We start from the raw sequence: 17,168 nt of genomic DNA, 5'->3' as shown, positions 1-17,168 counted from the left end.
CAGCAGCACAAATTATAAACATGACATAAATCGAAACGAATCAAACTCAAAGTTCACTGTCCACCAAAGCATGTTACAAGGCAGTTAAAGTCATTGTGTCATCAATGCAAAAATCCTCTTAAACAGCATTGCGCGCAGTAATGGGCTCATATGATCTCTGTCTTGCAAGAGCTTTATTCACATTACGTTACCAAGAAAAACTATAAACTCTCAATCACTAGACGAAATTCGACTGACGCACGCAGCTGAAACTATGTAAGGAAGAAAGAAAACAGACAATTAAGAAAAACGAGTCTTAATCACGCGATTCCCATGTCAAATTATTACAATAACTTTAAACAGCATGCTTCCGCTACTAAACCTAAAAATTTCGATCTGACTTGCCATTTGATAAACAAAAATAATAATGTGGTCCATACTGTAATATCTGATACAACACTTTTAGCCTATATAGTGTATAATAACACATTTCCTTTGCATACATGTGTACTCACTTTGAGCCGGTGCGCGTCAGTTCCACTTGGCATCAATAGTCTCGCACCGTGGATCTACAACTCGATCCGGAACGACCCGCCCACCGCGCGCTAGAGTGTGTACGTCAGAGGCACGGCTCGGGATTGAACTCAGACTCCCATTGGCCAGCGCTTTCCCAGGTACAGGTGTCATCCCCTGTTGAAACCGCTGTCATCACCAGCAACCAGCAAAGTTACGTCGGTGTGATGGACAAGCGGGCCATGCTAAACTTGATGTATTATTATTAGCAACAAGAGGAGGGCCATAGAGATTTAGTACAAATTATCATCTTATTGAAGGCTTTAGCTCCACAATACAGCCACATCTAATATAAGACTGAATGAAGATAGATGTTGTCAGAAAACAACAAAAAACTTGGATAGAAGCTATTGAAATGCATATAGCCTTTATTTATTTATTTATTTTGTAAAAAGTGTCTTATATAGCTGAAAATCATTGTGGCTGATTTCTTGTTGTCAGTGTCAATTCTGTTACTGTCAAACTGTGTTAAGAGTAACAGTGTTGACAGCACATGACAGAATTGACAGAGAAACACTTACACAAACACATACATAACTGTACATTCTGTTACGTACTGTCAATACTGGCAACAGGGTTCATTTTACACCAAAAACAAGCCTGTTTGGCCATATGTATCTGTAATTATGGGTTATTATAATAGCCTATTCTAATCGCCCCCTTCAGAGGCTGGTGGTTACTGTGTCCTATGGTGAAACTGCTGGCAAAATAAGCATAAAAAAATCCTGGATGTGATTTGTGTATGTGTTGTGTTTTTGATTGGTACGATGAACTAAAAGCGCCCACGGTGCTTCTCGTATGCTGGCACGCGAGCGTTTAACTCCACTGCTCTGTCTCAGGGACAGTAGAGAGCATGACCTCTCTTAAACAGGATTAGCTATAAATAGTGCTGGGTATCCGCTCGGCGACACGGGCTCCATCACTAAACCTGCTGCTCCATAGCCCAGAGTTGATTGAGCATCCGCCCCTACCTTCAATTTGCTATGTCAACCTTTGTGAAAAATAAGTGTGCTTATTTGTATTTAATGTGCACTTGTAGTTAATTTCAAATCTTAAAAGTATATTTGTAAAAACTGTACTTGCAGATAATATAATATTAGTAATGAAATAAAAGGCCACTTAAAGGGATAGTCAACCCAAAAATGAAAATTCTGTCATCATTTACTCATCCAAACTTTTTATTTTTTTGTGAAACCGAAAAGAAGACATTTTGAAGAATTTTTGACTTCTATTTTATTTTATGTCTGTAAAATGGAAGTAAATTCTTTAAAATATTTCTTTATGTTCCAAGAGACTACACTTTTATGACTAAAACACACTTAAGCAGCTTTAAAAAGTGCACTTTGTAATAATACTATATTATATTATATTTAGTCATTTAGCATACGCTTTTATCCAAAGCAACTTACAAATGAGGACAACAGAAGCTATCAATTGTAATATTAAAACAACTAAAACAGAACCAAAACTAAAAGCTAAAACTTTATAAATACTATACACTCTAAAAAAAAGATGCTATATAGCACTAAAAGTGGTTCTTTGGCTCGTAATCATATGGGGAACCACTTTTGGTACCAAATCTTGGTACTTCAGTGGTTCTTCAGAGGTTCTTCAGCGGTTCTTTTGCATGACTGAGGTGCTATATAGCACCACTACCATATACAGAACCTGTTAAGCTCCTGTATGATTCTTCAGCAGTTCTTTGGGGTTGATTAAGGTGCTATATAGCACCACTGCCGTACAAAGAACCTGTTAAGCCCCTTTAAAGGTTCTTTACGAGCCAAAGAACCACTGTTGGTGCTGTTTAGCCCCATTTTTGTTGAAGAAATACAATGCAATATGGCACCTCTTATGGTTCTACATACTGTAGCACCATTTGACAAAGATGCTGTGTAGCTCCTTTAAAGATATGGTCAAAAAGTGGTTCCCCTATGATTACGAGCCAAGAACCACTTTTAGTGCTATATAGCACAATTTGTATAGTGTATATACATTTTTAAACAATTAAGAAATTAAATAAAAATGGCAAATGCATACAACAAAATTTCAAAGCTTAATATTTAAATGAAAACCAAAAAATAAAGCTAAAAACAATTAAAAATATTAAAGAACAAAAGGTATAAGAGTATAATAATGATTCTAACATAACGCTAAGCTAAACACCAAAAAACAACTACATATATGTGTATGTTTAGGATCGATTGCTTCTGTCTGTCACTGTCTGTCGTGCTGCTGAGAGGTTTGCGATTGTAGCTCCGTGTAGCTTCGCTTTTCTGTTGAATCTCTATCTTACTTTCACTCTCTGTTGTTTAAAGTGATAATATATAACTTAATTCCCACCATATTTCTGGTATTAACTATCAAACTAATTTGATCGCTCGCTTTTTAAAACCACGAGTGCAGCATTTTCTTTTTTCTCGCTCTGTTTTTCACGAGTTCATCTAACAACAGTGGTAAGCGAATCATTCTTCAATTATGGTGAGTAATGGCTTCTTCTTCTGCTATTGGTGTTTGCACTGTTTGCCACATGTACAGTTTATCTCTCTCTGTCGGCGATAAATGCAGGGAAATAGTTAGGCTGACAGAGAAGATTTCAGAATTGGAGACACGCATCCAAACTTTAGTTGAGGACAGTAAGAATGTGAGGGCTGTAGATACTGCTTTGGATGTGACTAGCTCAGGGAGTCCTGTACATGGTTCGGTTCCGGTAGAGCCCGTGCAGCAGGGCAACTGGGTGACTGTGAGGCGGCCTAGTCGTGGGTCAAAACACCGCTCTTCCGTTCCGATCAAAACATCAAACAGGTTCTCCCCACTCAGTGACGCACCCACTGAGAAACCTGATGAAAGTGCTCTAGTTATTGGCGATTCTATTGTACGGAACGGAAATTAGAGACACCAGCCACCATAGTTCAATGTTTACCGGGAGCCAGAGCGCCTGACATCTTGGCAAATTTAAAAGTGCTGGCTAATGCTAAACGCAAATTCAGTAAGATTGTTATTCACGTCGGCGTTAATGATGTTCGACTTCGCCAGTCAGAGATCACTAAATATAATGTTAAAGAGGTGTGTGAACTTGCAAGTACGATGTCAGACACTGTAATATGCTATGACACTGTATGTCCGCTCCCTGCTCCCAGGATTATGAGATTCATAGCAGACTGTCGTCACTCAATGGCTGGATGTCTAAGTGGTGCCTGCAAAATAACATAGGTTTCATAGACAATTGGAAGAATTTTTGGGGCAGACCTGACCTGTTGAAAAGAGATGGTCTTCATCACTCCTGGGGTGGTGCCGCCCTTCTCTCTAGAAATATGGCACATAGTCTTAGAGTTTGTACTTTACTAACTGGGGCCCAGGTCAGGAAGCAGACAGACTGGCTAAACCGACCGTCTGCTAGCCGCCTCACGTCACAGAAGTCAGTTAATTCTCAGATAGAGACATAGAGACTCTTTCGCCTAGAAAACATCCAAACCAAAGTAAGAGTAACAATTTAATTGATGTTCAACAAATAAAAAACAGATATAATACAGATAAACAAATTATAAAGCTTGGCTTATTGAATATTAGATCCCTTTCTACAAAAGCACTTTTTGTAAATGATATGATCACTGACCATAAACTAGATGTGCTTTGTTTGACAGAAACCTGGCTGAAACCAGATGACTACATTACTTTAAACGAGTCTACCCCCCAAGATTACAGTTACAAACATGAACCGCGTCCAAAAGGTAAAGGGGGAGGTGTTGCCACAATTTATAGCAATATTTTCAGTATTTCTCAGATGTCGGGTTTCAAGTATAATTCGTTCGAAGTAATGATGCTTCATATAACGTTATCCAAAGAAACAAGTGTTAATGATAAATGCCCCAAAATAGCAGGGGGACAATTATAGACTGCTCCCCTGTTCACCACACGGGCTAGCAAATGACAGCAGGCTATAAGCAGATAATTGAAAAAGAAACAGCAAGGAGACAGGCATGCAACTGCACACTGTCTCCTGCTGCTGCACTTCTGCACTAGTCGTATCACATCATCCTGTGACAAGTCACTCACACACTCCAGGGTGATTATGAACATGAAATGATCTAGCCATGGCTTCCTGTTTCACAGAAATATAAATAGGAGGGAAAACAAAGCCCAAATTCCCTTAATCATCCATCAATATGAGAAAAACCAAAGAATATATTTCTGATGTGCAGCAAAAGATAATTGAGCTTCACAAATTAGTGAAGTGGCTTTGAGGATTCCCAAATTCTCATCAGGGCAATAATTAAGAATTTCCAATCAACGTAAAATGTTATGAAACTGCCTGGAAGAGGATGTGTGTCTATATCGTCCTAATGCACGGTGAGAAGGAGAGTTTGAGTGGCTAAAGACTCTCCAAGGATCACAGCTGGAGAATTGCAGAAAATAGTTGAGTCTCGGGGTCAGAAAACCTTTAAACAAAATGGCCAAAAAGCACTTACATCAGCACATGTTGTTTGGGAGGGTTTCAAGAAAAATTCTCCTAGCTTATCCAAAAACAAACTACAGCATATTCAGTTATCAGACACGACTGGAACTTCAAATGGGACTGGCTTCTATGGTCAGATGAAACTAAAAAATTTGCTTTTTAGCAGCAAACACTCAAGATGGGTTTGGTGAACACAGGGATAAAAAGTACCCCATGTGTACAATGAAATATACTGCTGTATTTTTGATGTTGTGGGCCTATATTTCTTGCTGGAGGTCCTGGACATCTTGTTTAGACACATAGCATCATGGATTCTATCAAATACCAACAGATAAAAAATCAATAAGTGATTGGCTATAAATCTTATAATGGGCCATGTTTGGATCTTCCAACCGTACAATAATCCAAACACAAACCTTAAAAACAACACAAAAATGGGTCACTGAGCATAAAACCAAGCTTCTGCTATGGCCATTCCAGTCCTCTGACCTGAACTATATAGAAAATGAGTGAAGTGAACTGAAGAGAAGAAGCACCAACATCGAGCTGTGAATCTGAAATATCTGGAGAGATTCTGGATGAAGGAATGGTCTCTGATCTCTTGTCAGGTGTTCTCTAACCTCATCAGGCATTATAGGAGAAAATTTAGAGCTGTTAAACTGACAAATGGAGGTTTCAAAAAGAATTGAATAAAAGGGTGCCGTTAATTGTGGCTAATGTGTATTAGAGAAAAACATTTATTTCATAATGATATTTCCCCCCATTTTAAATTCTTATTATCCAGTCAAAGGTTACATTTTTGTGATTTTTTTTAAATAAAAGATCAAAAGGATTAACAATGCAGATTAATTTTTCACAGCCTTCTTTGATCATATTTACCAAGGGTGCCGATATTTTTGGCCATGACTGCTTATACATTTATAAATTTAATATTCTTTAATTTCCATGTAGTTTGTTGAAGTACCAAAATAACTCAAATTAAATAAAAAATAAAATTAATAAAATGACAAACATTACTCCAACTTTAACTAAAATTAAAATTGATAACATAATCATATCAAATTGAACATTTTACAGTTTTTTGGAAAGTGCATTTTAACTCATTGTTTTAATAATCTAATGTGTTGACTAAATATACTAAAGCACATGTAAAGTACTTCATCATAATTTTAACTGTAGTGTGTTATTTGATATTACATTTAAAGTAAATAAACTTTCAGTGTCCTTAATTGCAACTTCATCACTACAAATGTGTATTTACATGACATAAAAGTTTCAATAGAAGTTACATTTAAGCATACCATCAATGCTTATATGTGCATGTGACAGTATACTTTAACCATATTTCAAAGACAATAAATGTTTGACATTACATAAAAAAGTGGGTCAAAATGCACTAATTGCATTAATATCAATTTAAACTAATACATTTTAATTTAATTGTAAATAGCATGCAATTAATCGTCTTAAAACATTGTTTACTTATATAGGCTAAGCATATTCTATTAAATTATTAATTATTCCATAATAAATAAAATTTTCACAACAGAGGACCCACTACTGACCACTTCTAAAACCTGGATTACAACACATTTCTATTTAGTATTAAACCCAAGATATCTATGAGACCAGATTTGTAGATTTTTCCATAATGGGTAAAATTTGGAACAGCTGATCTGAGACTACTTCCTATCTTTATCCTAATTCCAGTTTGTCATTCCGAACCAGTCGTTCCCTTCCCCCAGCCAAGCCTCTGGAAAGTTAGAGATCAAGCTAAATGTCTTTGCTGATCCTGCCCTCCCATATCACCTCAGCATGACGCCTGATGATGTCAAACCCTGCCCCCATGTGGAGTAGAGCGTGTGCCCGTGCGGTAGGCCATAAAACGTAAAATGATGCTTGACAACATTTGTGAAAATTGACGACCATTCATGTTCACAAATGCTCACTGTCATAGGATTACATTGGAGAAACACACTTGAGCGCACACACACACACACACACACACACACACAGCAGGATTACCAACACAGTTCCACACAGACATAGCAAGATTACAGAGACACATACAATCCCCTCTTCTTCCCCAACACAGGATACAGCCTGCTGGATTAGAGAGGCACAGATTCACACAGAGGAAAATTACAACACAGTGCATGTCAAAAACTCTGTTGAGGAAAAAAACACACGCATGCACAAATAAGATCTTAATTATATAGCTAAACATGTTAAATACACATCTGTATCTGATCCAGATGCTGATTTTAGGTACAAAATGGTTAATTTGGTTGCTTGAGTGACAGATGCAATGTGACGTGACAGCAAATGTGATTCTGAAAGACAAGGGAATGAGGTTTGATTGGCACCGATGGATCGATCAGCCTCTGTTGGACTGCTCTCATTTAGTTACCGAACAGCATCCTTGCATGAACAGAAAGGAGAGGACACACACACACACACACCATCAACATTACCCACTTCATGTGCACACACGCGCAGACACAAACACACCGTCACAGAATAACCTCACTAATCTTCCCTCAATGGTTTAAAGCCGCTGAAGAAGCTTAATAATTTAAGAGGAAAACAGCATCAGTGCTTTTAAGGACATATGCACAGAGATTAGCCCCCTTGCTCCACATTGGACAACAAAGGACACCTTTTCGCATGACTGAACTGATGATGGAAAATGCATTTGGTTATCAATATGATAAAGCAGAGCGGCTGATAGACCGATGGAACAGAGTTGTTCTGTGTGAGGGTCCATTTGTGGAAAAAAGGAGACGATTGCTTTGCACTTTACATATGTCCATACAGTCATTGCTCAAATTATATGAAATTCTGTCATAATATTCAACCTCATCTAGTTCCAAACCTGTATGACTTTCTTTTTTTCTGCGCAACACAAAAGAAGATATTTAGAATAATATCGATAACCAAACATTTGTTTTAATCAATACAAAGGGAGTCAAACGGACTCGAATCAGTTTTACTACCAACATTCTTCAAAATATCTTCTTTTGTGTTCAGCATAAGAAAGAAAGTCATGCAGGTTTGGTATGACATGAGGTTCAATAAATGTAATTTATTTTTATTTTTTGTTGAACTATCCTTTTAAGATACATTAATATATGCTGATAGTGATATGCGTCTTCATTGTTTGTCATTTTGTTCTGTCATTTTTGGAAGGTTGTTTGCAACAATGATGGCATTCTGTTTGTGCCAAATCCACAATGTTTGTTTCTAACACATAGATGAAACATGTACTATAGATTAAGTGAAGTTTATAGAACAGACTTTTTAGATATTTTAAAAGTTTTAGGGAAGTCATTATTGAAAAAGAAAAATCTTTTTTTTATTATTTGTTTGCCTGCAGTGCAATGCAATGCAATGCAAAAAAAAAAACATTGAATAAATGTAAAAGTTGGTTTTAGATATATTAGTAATTTATATATTAGTATAGAAAATAATACAGTCATGCCCTGGTTGATTTATTACAGTTTTTCAACATATACAGTACAGTAAGGAAAATATTAACAGGTGTTTACCAATTTACAGGTTTTTACAGTTGCATTTTACAGTCTTTTAAAATTACAAATATTTCTACAATGTGGATAACTGTAAAATGTGTTGCAGAAAGTTCACTGAGAGCAGCAATTTATGAAGAATAAAACCGAGCTGAATGGACGATGAGTGGATGACACAAACAGTCAATAATGTGGCAGTCATGGCCTAATAATGGTTAGAGAGTCGGCCTTGTAGCCCAAAGGATTGAAGGTGGGGGGAGTGAATGACCAGCGCTCTCTTCCACTTTCAATATCATGACTGAGGTGAGATCCTTGAGCAAGGCACCGAACCTCCAACTGCTCCCTGGGCACTGCAGCAAAAATGGCTGCCTGGGTGTGTGTTCATACTCACTGCTGTGTATGTGTGCACTTGGATGGGTTAAATGCAGAGCACAAATTCTGAGTTTGGGACACCATACTTGGCCACACGTTACGTCATTTTCACTTTCACTTAATAAAACAAAGATGATAACAATAGACACAGACAAATGTATTGTACAAAGTGGTCAACACTTTTCTTGACACTTTTTTTTGACACAGAGGGACTGCCATACTTCCTCCACACTTTCCAGCTTTTTAAATGCATCTGACAGTTTTATGCAATAACTGCTTGGCAGACTTGGTCTGCGTTTCCTAAAAGCACCAAAAAAATAAAAATTTAAGTAAATCTCACAAAATCAATGAAAAACGCAGCCCTGAACATTATCTGGGCCACCTCTTTGCCATCCAATTAGTTGATGAATTGTATATGGACACTTCATCCTGACAGGATGTTGACTGTTTCTTTATTAGGGAAGGAGCCCCCTCTATTATTAATAGTTTAGCAGAGGCTTGTAAAGGTCAAGAGCATTAGTTGAGATTTCAAACATGCTGCATGAAGATCTGGGTAGGATTAAAGCAGCAGTTTATTTTATCTAAGTATTTATATAATGAATATATTGTATTTATTGTATGAATATAAGCCTTAGTAAATCAAGTAGTCGACAACTGCCTCTGAGTTGTGACCATAGACTGTAAGGTTGTGACAAGTGTGTGTCATAATCTTTTCATACACCAAAATATTCTAATAACTAAATACAACCTATACCTCTCCTAATATATATATACTCTTTGTGTGTCGGCTTAGACTGCTAATTTCTCACCGTTACCGATGTGTGGAAAATGTTGGTTTGTTTCAATGTTTGCTTCAATGATTTCAATGAAACAAAAGTTGTCTTCCTCCAGGTGGCGCATTACTGCTTAGAAAAGCGTGAATGTATTCAAATTGCAGGACGTTTTACTTGGATACATTTGTACACTAAAAATTTAAAAGTTGAAATCTCTACATTTATTAACACTTAGATGGAAAACTTGGCCGCGATCTAGCTTTTAAACGATTATTAAAATCCTCATCTAGTAATCACAAACGACTCTGATTGTTCAGTTCTGATAAGCGCTGAGAAAAGTAACGCGTGTCACGTGATCGTATTGTCTCGCGGAGCCTGTTATTTTTCTCAGCGCTGTTCGGGATAGACCAACTACAGATGTTTTTGAATAATATGATTCTTTAATCTAGATCTGGACACTAATTCAAAAATAATAATGACACTCAGAGACTTTAATAATACACATAGAAGAGCTAAAAATTATTATTGTACTTATTAAAGACACCCTTTGGTATAATAAGCCACGCCCCCATTTAAAGCTAATTACCTTTCTTTGGTCTTTGGTTTGGTCTTTTAGCCCGATCAGTAGCCATTAAAAGATCTCGTTAATGCGTTTGAGTTTAATGTTCCAGTCAGGCGTAATAATTCTGTTTAAGTCAAAACCAAATTTTTATTTTAAGAAATATTTTATATGCATTTTAAGGACGCAAATTCACTCCTTCAAAATAAGGGCACTTGGTAGGCAGCCTATACAGGCTGTGCTCGTACGGCGCCATTTTCCCTGGGAGGGTATGATAACAGAATCACACTGCCAACGTGCACTATTAAGGGCCCTAGAAATCTGTTTTACGAAGTGATATAAAATATGGATTCGGCGTCGACCAGCTCTAAACTCATCTATAAAAGTAAGTCGTTCGTTTTTGCGCGAAACTAATTAGTAATGTGAGCGTTAAGCTAACTAACTGGCTGTTTTATGTCCACTAGTGTCTACTGAGGATATCACAAAACTGATACAGCTGCGGTCGAGCAACTCCGCGCTTTTTGACGGGAGGAAAAATTCGTCTAAAACAGCCTGGAGGTGAGATTTGACATTATAAAATTTGCCTTGATTTCTCACAACCTGTGTTCAGATTCAAAGTTATTATTCTGATTTTTTTTAGTGCAATACTCAGAGAAATGGGGCTTGAGGAAAAGATGACAACTGAGCAGATTGCCAAAAAGTGGGAAAACCTGAAGGCAAGATATAAGGTTGGTCTCACTACTAATTGTGTTTTTCAAATGCCAACTTTCACAGAACATATTCAACAGTTTAATGCATTTAACATTTCATTACAAGGATGCTAAATATCCTCCCACTGGTGTGGAGAAGAACCCCACCTGCTGGAAATGGTTTAATCTCATGGACGATGCTCTGAGCGAAGAGTTTGATGAAAAGATCAGCCAGCAAGTGATCACATCAGAAGCTAACAATGATAATGCACCTCATCCCAGTAAGAGGCTACGCCAGATTAAAGTCGGAGGAGAAATATTGGAATTCCTGGAAGAGGAAGGAACTTCGGTGAATGTGCCGCCGGCCTCCAGACCGCATCTGGCTAAGAGGGTAAGACAAAAAGGCAAGCAGACGACAGAAAGTCACTCGTTGGACATCATGAGAACCAAACTTCAAAGAGAAAGACAGCTTCTAGAAAAGGAGCTCGGAGGCTTGGACAGAGAAAAAGCCCTTCTAGAGCGGGAAAGGGCCCTTGCCGATCGGGAAAGAGCGGCGCTTCAGCGGGACAGAGCCCAGGTAGAGAAGGACAAAGCTGCAGTTAACAGAGACAAAGCGTCTTTGGAACAGGACAGAGCCCGACTGCAGAAAGACAGAGAAGCTTTGTCGAGGGACAGAGTGGCCCTTGAAAGAGACACAAGGTCGGCGCATATCACAAATCACGTGAAAAGCAGTTCAGGATGCAACGGGCTGGACTGTCCACACGAAAAGAACAGAGAAAGATTAATATTCTTACTAGAAAGGGTGATTGAAAAAATCTGAAGCAGGTCTGAGAAGAGGGCAAACCTCAGGGAAAAACAGATACTGCGATGAGTTAATGGGAATGTCTGAACAATCCTTGGGTTGTTGTATGAAGATATATTTAAATGGCAAAATTTTGGGGGTATTTTTCAATCCAAAATGCATTTGTCGAATGCACACAATCTATTATGGATTCCACATACATTAAGAGAGTGCACAAGGGCTCTTAAACTAAAATATTTTTGAGATTTGTTTACTGATTTGTAAATGTTGAGTGTGTTGCTTTATTACTGAAATTATGTACAATAACCGTGTCTAAGTAAAGTATACCATTTGTGCCACACAATAAATGTCAAAACAAGATTCATGGTCCACCTTTTTGTCATTCAGAAACTTTAACTTACAGGTTCTATTGTAGAGACCGCTGACCCCATATAGAGTCACAAAAGGTACAAACCGCATCGTTCTCGTAGTCATTAATCTTGCTTCTTTTTGTAGTCAAGACTTTATGGTTTATGTCTATACATGTTTTAGGGTTGTGGCTTTCACAAATAAACCCACTGAAAAAGATACACCAGAGAAACTAAACTTCACTTTTGTTTACAAACAAAATAAAGCAATGCATATTATTATTATATATTTGTATAATAAATAAGCAATAAATATTGCAGATACAAATTTGTAATGTAATCTATTTTTAAATGGGTGCAATACAAAAAATAATTTTTGATCGTTATGTTAGTATTATTCAAATGCTATATTTTTTATAATTTGTATTATTTTTTATTAAAATATATTTTTATAATATTTTTTTTTATTTTGAATGATCTTTTGATTTCAGTTTTCATGTTCATTTTAGTTAGATTTTTTATTGTGTTATGTGCTTTTAAGTGGTTTTTATTAGTTATGGATTAAAAAAAGAAAAAAAAATACTATTTAAGTTGAATTTATTTCCAGTAATTTTAGTTTTCATTTAGTTTACATTTTTAATCTAATGTTTGTATTGTATTTTAATTCAGCTTTATTTAAAAAATAATTTTGATTGTTTTAGTTGACAATAATAACCCTGCTGCGGATTATTTAATGACTCGATTTCTTATAAAAACGTGTAGATATATAATCTATAAGTAAAGATGAAAATGAATTGATGCTTATTTTAGTGAGATCATTTTCATGCAGTTTACCTGAGAGTTGTTTTTCTCCTGACCGCTAGAGGGAAGTGATCTAATATCATTGGTCCGTCTGTTAGAAACTGGAAAAGCTGTGAAGAAGTGCTGTCCGCAATAGAGACGCAAACGATTGTTGAAGAAGTGAAAGATAACAATAATATTCATGGTATTACTGTATATCTCATAAGAGGAGTTTGGCCGCCTCTCTCCCTTTAAGAAATGGCGCAACCATCTCAACAGTGTGAGTGTCATTGTGTAAAGCTGCACTGTGAGCACGCATGCAAAACTTTCGCACATTACCTTAACTCGCTTTTATGAGTTTATATATAATTCACGGTGAATTTAAAGCCGGGTTAATGCACTTGAGATGTGCAGCTGCTCTCGGTTATTAAATAAGGATTTGTCAGTATTATTTCAGACTGACAGTGGTCAGTGTTTATGGTGTGTTTTGTTTTGCATATATAAAATCACGTGTTACATCAGCACCAAAGCTACAGTGAATTCATGCCGGACTGTCCGTCTGCACCGCTGTTCTGTTTCAGGGTCTCACAAGGACACCGAGACACTGATCAGGTGGCGCATGGCCCATGGCTATTTATTCTCAGGCTGGAGGAACACATGCAGAAATGGCTGGGAGTATGTACTCATTGTGATTCATTTTACATCTGCACTACATGATGTTTGTATCCAAATATGCGTAATTGTTTGTTGTTGCTATTGTTTTACCGTAGAGAACTCACAATGAAAGGGTTTTTAAACTTTTAATACCAGGGACCCCCATTTATGCTGACCTTTTTCTAATATATAACGACAGATTATTCATATATGATAATCCATTTATTTTATGTAAAAAAAGTATTGGGACACTAAAGACAAAATTGCTCTGTTGCCTGTGAAGTCAAGACATCTGCAAATATGATTAAAAGATGAATATGAGACAAAACTACAGAATGTCACATTTTATTATTAGCCGTTTCAACACATACATGTTTTACCAAATAAAAAGAACAGCACTTTTAGAGTTCAACCCACTCATTGATGTGAGCATAAGTATTGGGACAGTTGAACATAAGGCAGATATAAAAGATTAAAAGCTATTATTTAGTTGCAGATCCCTTGCACACAATCACAGCAGTGAGTCTGTGACCCATAGACATCACCAGACTCTTGCTCTCATCCTTTTAAATACTTTTCCCAGCCTTTAATGCAGCCAATTCCAATTGTTGCTTGTTTTGGGGAGTTTCTGCCTTTACTCTCCTCTTCAGCTGGTGAAATTCATGTTCAATCGGATTTAAATCTGGAGATTGACGTGGGCAATCTAAGACTTTCCATTTCTTTGCCCTTATAAATTCCTAGACTGAACTGGCAGGGTGTTTTGGGTCATTGTCCTGATGCAATATGAAGCACTTTCTGGTGAGTCTGGTGGCATTTTCTTGAATATTGGTAGGCAAGATGGTTTTGTACCCTTCCAAATTCATTCTGCTACTGTCATCATACATTAAGTCATCAGTAAAGTTGAGAGGGCCTGTTCCAGAGACAGCCATGCATGCCCATGCCATGACACCACCTCCACCATGCTTTACAGATGAGGCTGTATGCTTGGAATCATTTGCAGTTCCCGCTTTTTCTCCACACTTTTGCTTTCCCATCACTTAGATAAAGGTTCATCTTTGTCTCATCGGTCCATAAACACAGTTCCAAAACTCTTCTGGCTCACCTTTGTGCTTTTTTGACAACTCTATTTTTGGTGCTGGCCAGAGGTTTGCATCTTGCTGTGTAGCATCTGTAATTCTGTGTCAAAGTCTCCTGAGGACAGTAGATTGTCAGAGCATCACCCCAGCTTTCTGGAAGTTGTTGGTGATTTTACAAACATGTCTTTTATGGTCCGTTTACACAGCTTTTATTATTTGTCTGTCATCAACTACTGTTGTTTTCTCAGCCGATCAGGTAGTTGTTGGTTGCTGGTGTCGCTGGTTGTTTCCAAACTCTTGATTTCTCCATGCCCTTTGTTTTTGCTATAGCTCTAATTGACTTCCTCTTTTCTTTTAGCATCCAAATCACTTGCTTTTCTCTCAAAGTCAGCTCCCTCGTCTTCATCCTGGTTTGTGTTTCATCATCGAATACAAGATTCAGAGTGCAGAAGTAATGGATATAACTGATACGACACGTTCCCTGCTTTTAATATCTGAAGAATTAATGCAACAGGACACAGCTGATCACTTAGAAAGACCTGTGAGGCAACTGTTCCAATACTTATGCTCACATCAGATAGAGGGATGAAACTCTAACTTTATGTGTTTGTGTGTGTGTGTGTGTGTGTGTGTATATATATATATATATATGTTTTTACACTAAATATAATTACAAAGCAGATGTAAAGAGAATATTTCACTACAGCATCCAACAAGTAAGATAAAGGTTGCAATGGCAAGGAGAAACTCGTTAGAAATAAACAGCCTAATAATGGTAGAATTAATTCATTATTTCAACATTAAAACATTAAAAACATATAAATAGTTTTTAGAAATTAATGTGTTAAAATATTAATTCCATAATAATATAAAAAATATACAAATAAAATTATAAACTTAATAATATAAAAATGGGAAACATTTAATAAAAAGCTTAAGGAAACACATTATGAGAGTTTTGTAAAACAAATAAATAGACAAAATAAAATAATAAATAAATAAATCTCAAATTTTCACTGACATGATGGGTGTCAGCCAAACTTTATGTAGCCCCCTAGGGGTCATCAATTTTAAAACCCAAGGATTTTCTTTTTTATGAGCAGTTTTCAAAGAGAAAGTCACAAAGTGCGTGTTTTTTTTTTTTTTTTTTGGAGGCTATTCACACAAGAAACAAAACCCAACCTGGATGGAAATATAACTTCTCAAAGAGCAAAACGAAAGTGGGAGAATTTAAAATGCAAATACAAGGTAAGATGGACACATAGAATCTGTCTTTATTTTCAGTTATAATTATTTACTTGTTTAGCTGCATACCATGCTTTATGTTCTTCAGAAAATATAAAAATCTACTTAAAAATTAAACATGGATACATGCAATTCTTCTGATTTAGTTTTCTCTACCTTTCACCCCTAGGTTTTAAAAGCTCTCGCGAAGGATGTTGAAACAGTTAAACCAGAATCCTGGCGATGGTTCAGACTCATGGAGAAGGCCGTAGATGGAGATCCCACTGACACTGACCCTCCTAAACCGACCCTACTGACCAACCTGGCCGATGACTCCGAATGTGCAGCCCAGCCCAGCAAGAAGATGTATCAAGTAGAAATGGGGAGTGATATTCTGGAATTACTGACACATTCAGTAATCGAGGTCAATACTCAAAAGACGGTAGCTGATGGAGGACCCTCATCGGACACATCAGAAAGCGTGAGAGGGAGACCCATGGAAAAAAGCCCTCCAGAGACTCAAGATGAGCTGCACTTCGAAAGAGCCAAACTCAAACGAGAGCGACAGCTGCTGGAGAAGGAGCACACAGACCTGGACCGAGAGCGAGTGCTGCTGGAGCGCGAGAAGGCTGTTGCAGAAAGGGAGAAGACCGCACTGGAGAGAGACAGAGCGCAGCTGGAAAAGGACCGAGCTGCGATTGACCGGGAAAGAGCCTCGCTGGAACAGGACCGCGCGAGACTGGAGCGGGACAGAGCGGCCCTTGAAAGAGATAGAGAGACTTTCACCACCATGGCTCTTGGGACAAATGGCACAGGATACACTGAACCAGAATCCCCATATGCCGAGGACAGAAAAAGATTAATATTTTTGTTTGAAAAACTAATCGAGAGATTTTGAATTCACTGAAAACTGTCAGTGTTGCTTGTTCTGAGGGTATTTAAAATAATAAGGTACTTAAATTAAAGCATTTCAAGGTTAAGTTTCCCCTCTCAAGACACATTTCTGAGGAGACGAAATGTGTTCAGAGCTGTAGTTCTAGAGTTCATTGTAGCTCAGTACAGTACATAATGGATAATTCATGTTAAGTTTATTCCCCCTTATTTTCAGGTCCATGGATACATTGAGATTAAAGTTATTGTTTCAGTCTTTTGTCTTTCATATTTATTTAGTGCCTTAAAATCTTTAGACTCACACTTGTTTCTTTTTATGGATGACCAAGAGTTAATAAAAAATGTTTTTTTCAAGTTCTTTTACTCACAGAAAATTGTTTTTGTTTTAAAACTGGAAACAAATTGTGACAAATTGCATACCCGATTTACAATAACTCCACTCTCTAGAGTAGGCTGCTTAACACAATAT

General features: G+C 37.2%; 2 protein-coding genes across 2 annotated transcripts; both read left to right on the top strand.

Annotated features, from left to right (window-relative positions):
- The first annotated feature begins 10,323 nt into the window (after positions 1 to 10,323).
- On the top strand, positions 10,324 to 12,078 carry LOC306866621 (uncharacterized protein). The gene is made up of 4 exons (XM_079411886.1): positions 10,324 to 10,621; positions 10,701 to 10,794; positions 10,877 to 10,964; positions 11,053 to 12,078. The coding sequence occupies exons 1-4, from the start codon at positions 10,582 to 10,584 to the stop codon at positions 11,743 to 11,745; spliced, it is 915 nt and encodes a 304-aa protein (XP_079268012.1). The 5' UTR covers positions 10,324 to 10,581; the 3' UTR covers positions 11,746 to 12,078.
- An 886-nt stretch (positions 12,079 to 12,964) lies between these two features.
- On the top strand, positions 12,965 to 16,955 carry LOC306866536 (uncharacterized protein). The gene is made up of 4 exons (XM_079411793.1): positions 12,965 to 13,134; positions 13,436 to 13,529; positions 15,739 to 15,832; positions 15,999 to 16,955. Exons 1-4 carry the CDS (start codon positions 13,113 to 13,115, stop codon positions 16,704 to 16,706), a joined length of 918 nt encoding a protein of 305 aa, XP_079267919.1. The 5' UTR covers positions 12,965 to 13,112; the 3' UTR covers positions 16,707 to 16,955.
- The last annotated feature ends 213 nt before the right edge of the window (positions 16,956 to 17,168 follow it).

Source organism: Barbus barbus, assembly GCF_936440315.1.
Source record: "Barbus barbus genome assembly, chromosome: 48".
NCBI classification, from domain to species: domain Eukaryota; kingdom Metazoa; phylum Chordata; class Actinopteri; order Cypriniformes; family Cyprinidae; genus Barbus; species Barbus barbus.
The sequence above is the reverse complement of the archived record's forward strand: the minus strand, read 5'-3'. Positions and strand labels throughout refer to the sequence as shown.

Bases quoted from the DNA above. Each gene is read 5' to 3' on its own strand.
- LOC306866621 (XM_079411886.1), top strand. From the start codon at position 10,582: ATGGATTCGGCGTCGACCAGCTCTAAACTCATCTATAAAA. The intron at 10,622-10,700 runs GTAAGTCGTTCG...TATGTCCACTAG, and splicing joins CTCTAAACTCATCTATAAAA to TGTCTACTGAGGATATCACA. The intron at 10,965-11,052 runs GTTGGTCTCACT...TTTCATTACAAG, and splicing joins ACCTGAAGGCAAGATATAAG to GATGCTAAATATCCTCCCAC.
- LOC306866536 (XM_079411793.1), top strand. From the start codon at position 13,113: ATGGCGCAACCATCTCAACAGT. The intron at 13,135-13,435 runs GTGAGTGTCATT...GTTCTGTTTCAG, and splicing joins GGCGCAACCATCTCAACAGT to GGTCTCACAAGGACACCGAG. The intron at 15,833-15,998 runs GTAAGATGGACA...TTTCACCCCTAG, and splicing joins ATTTAAAATGCAAATACAAG to GTTTTAAAAGCTCTCGCGAA.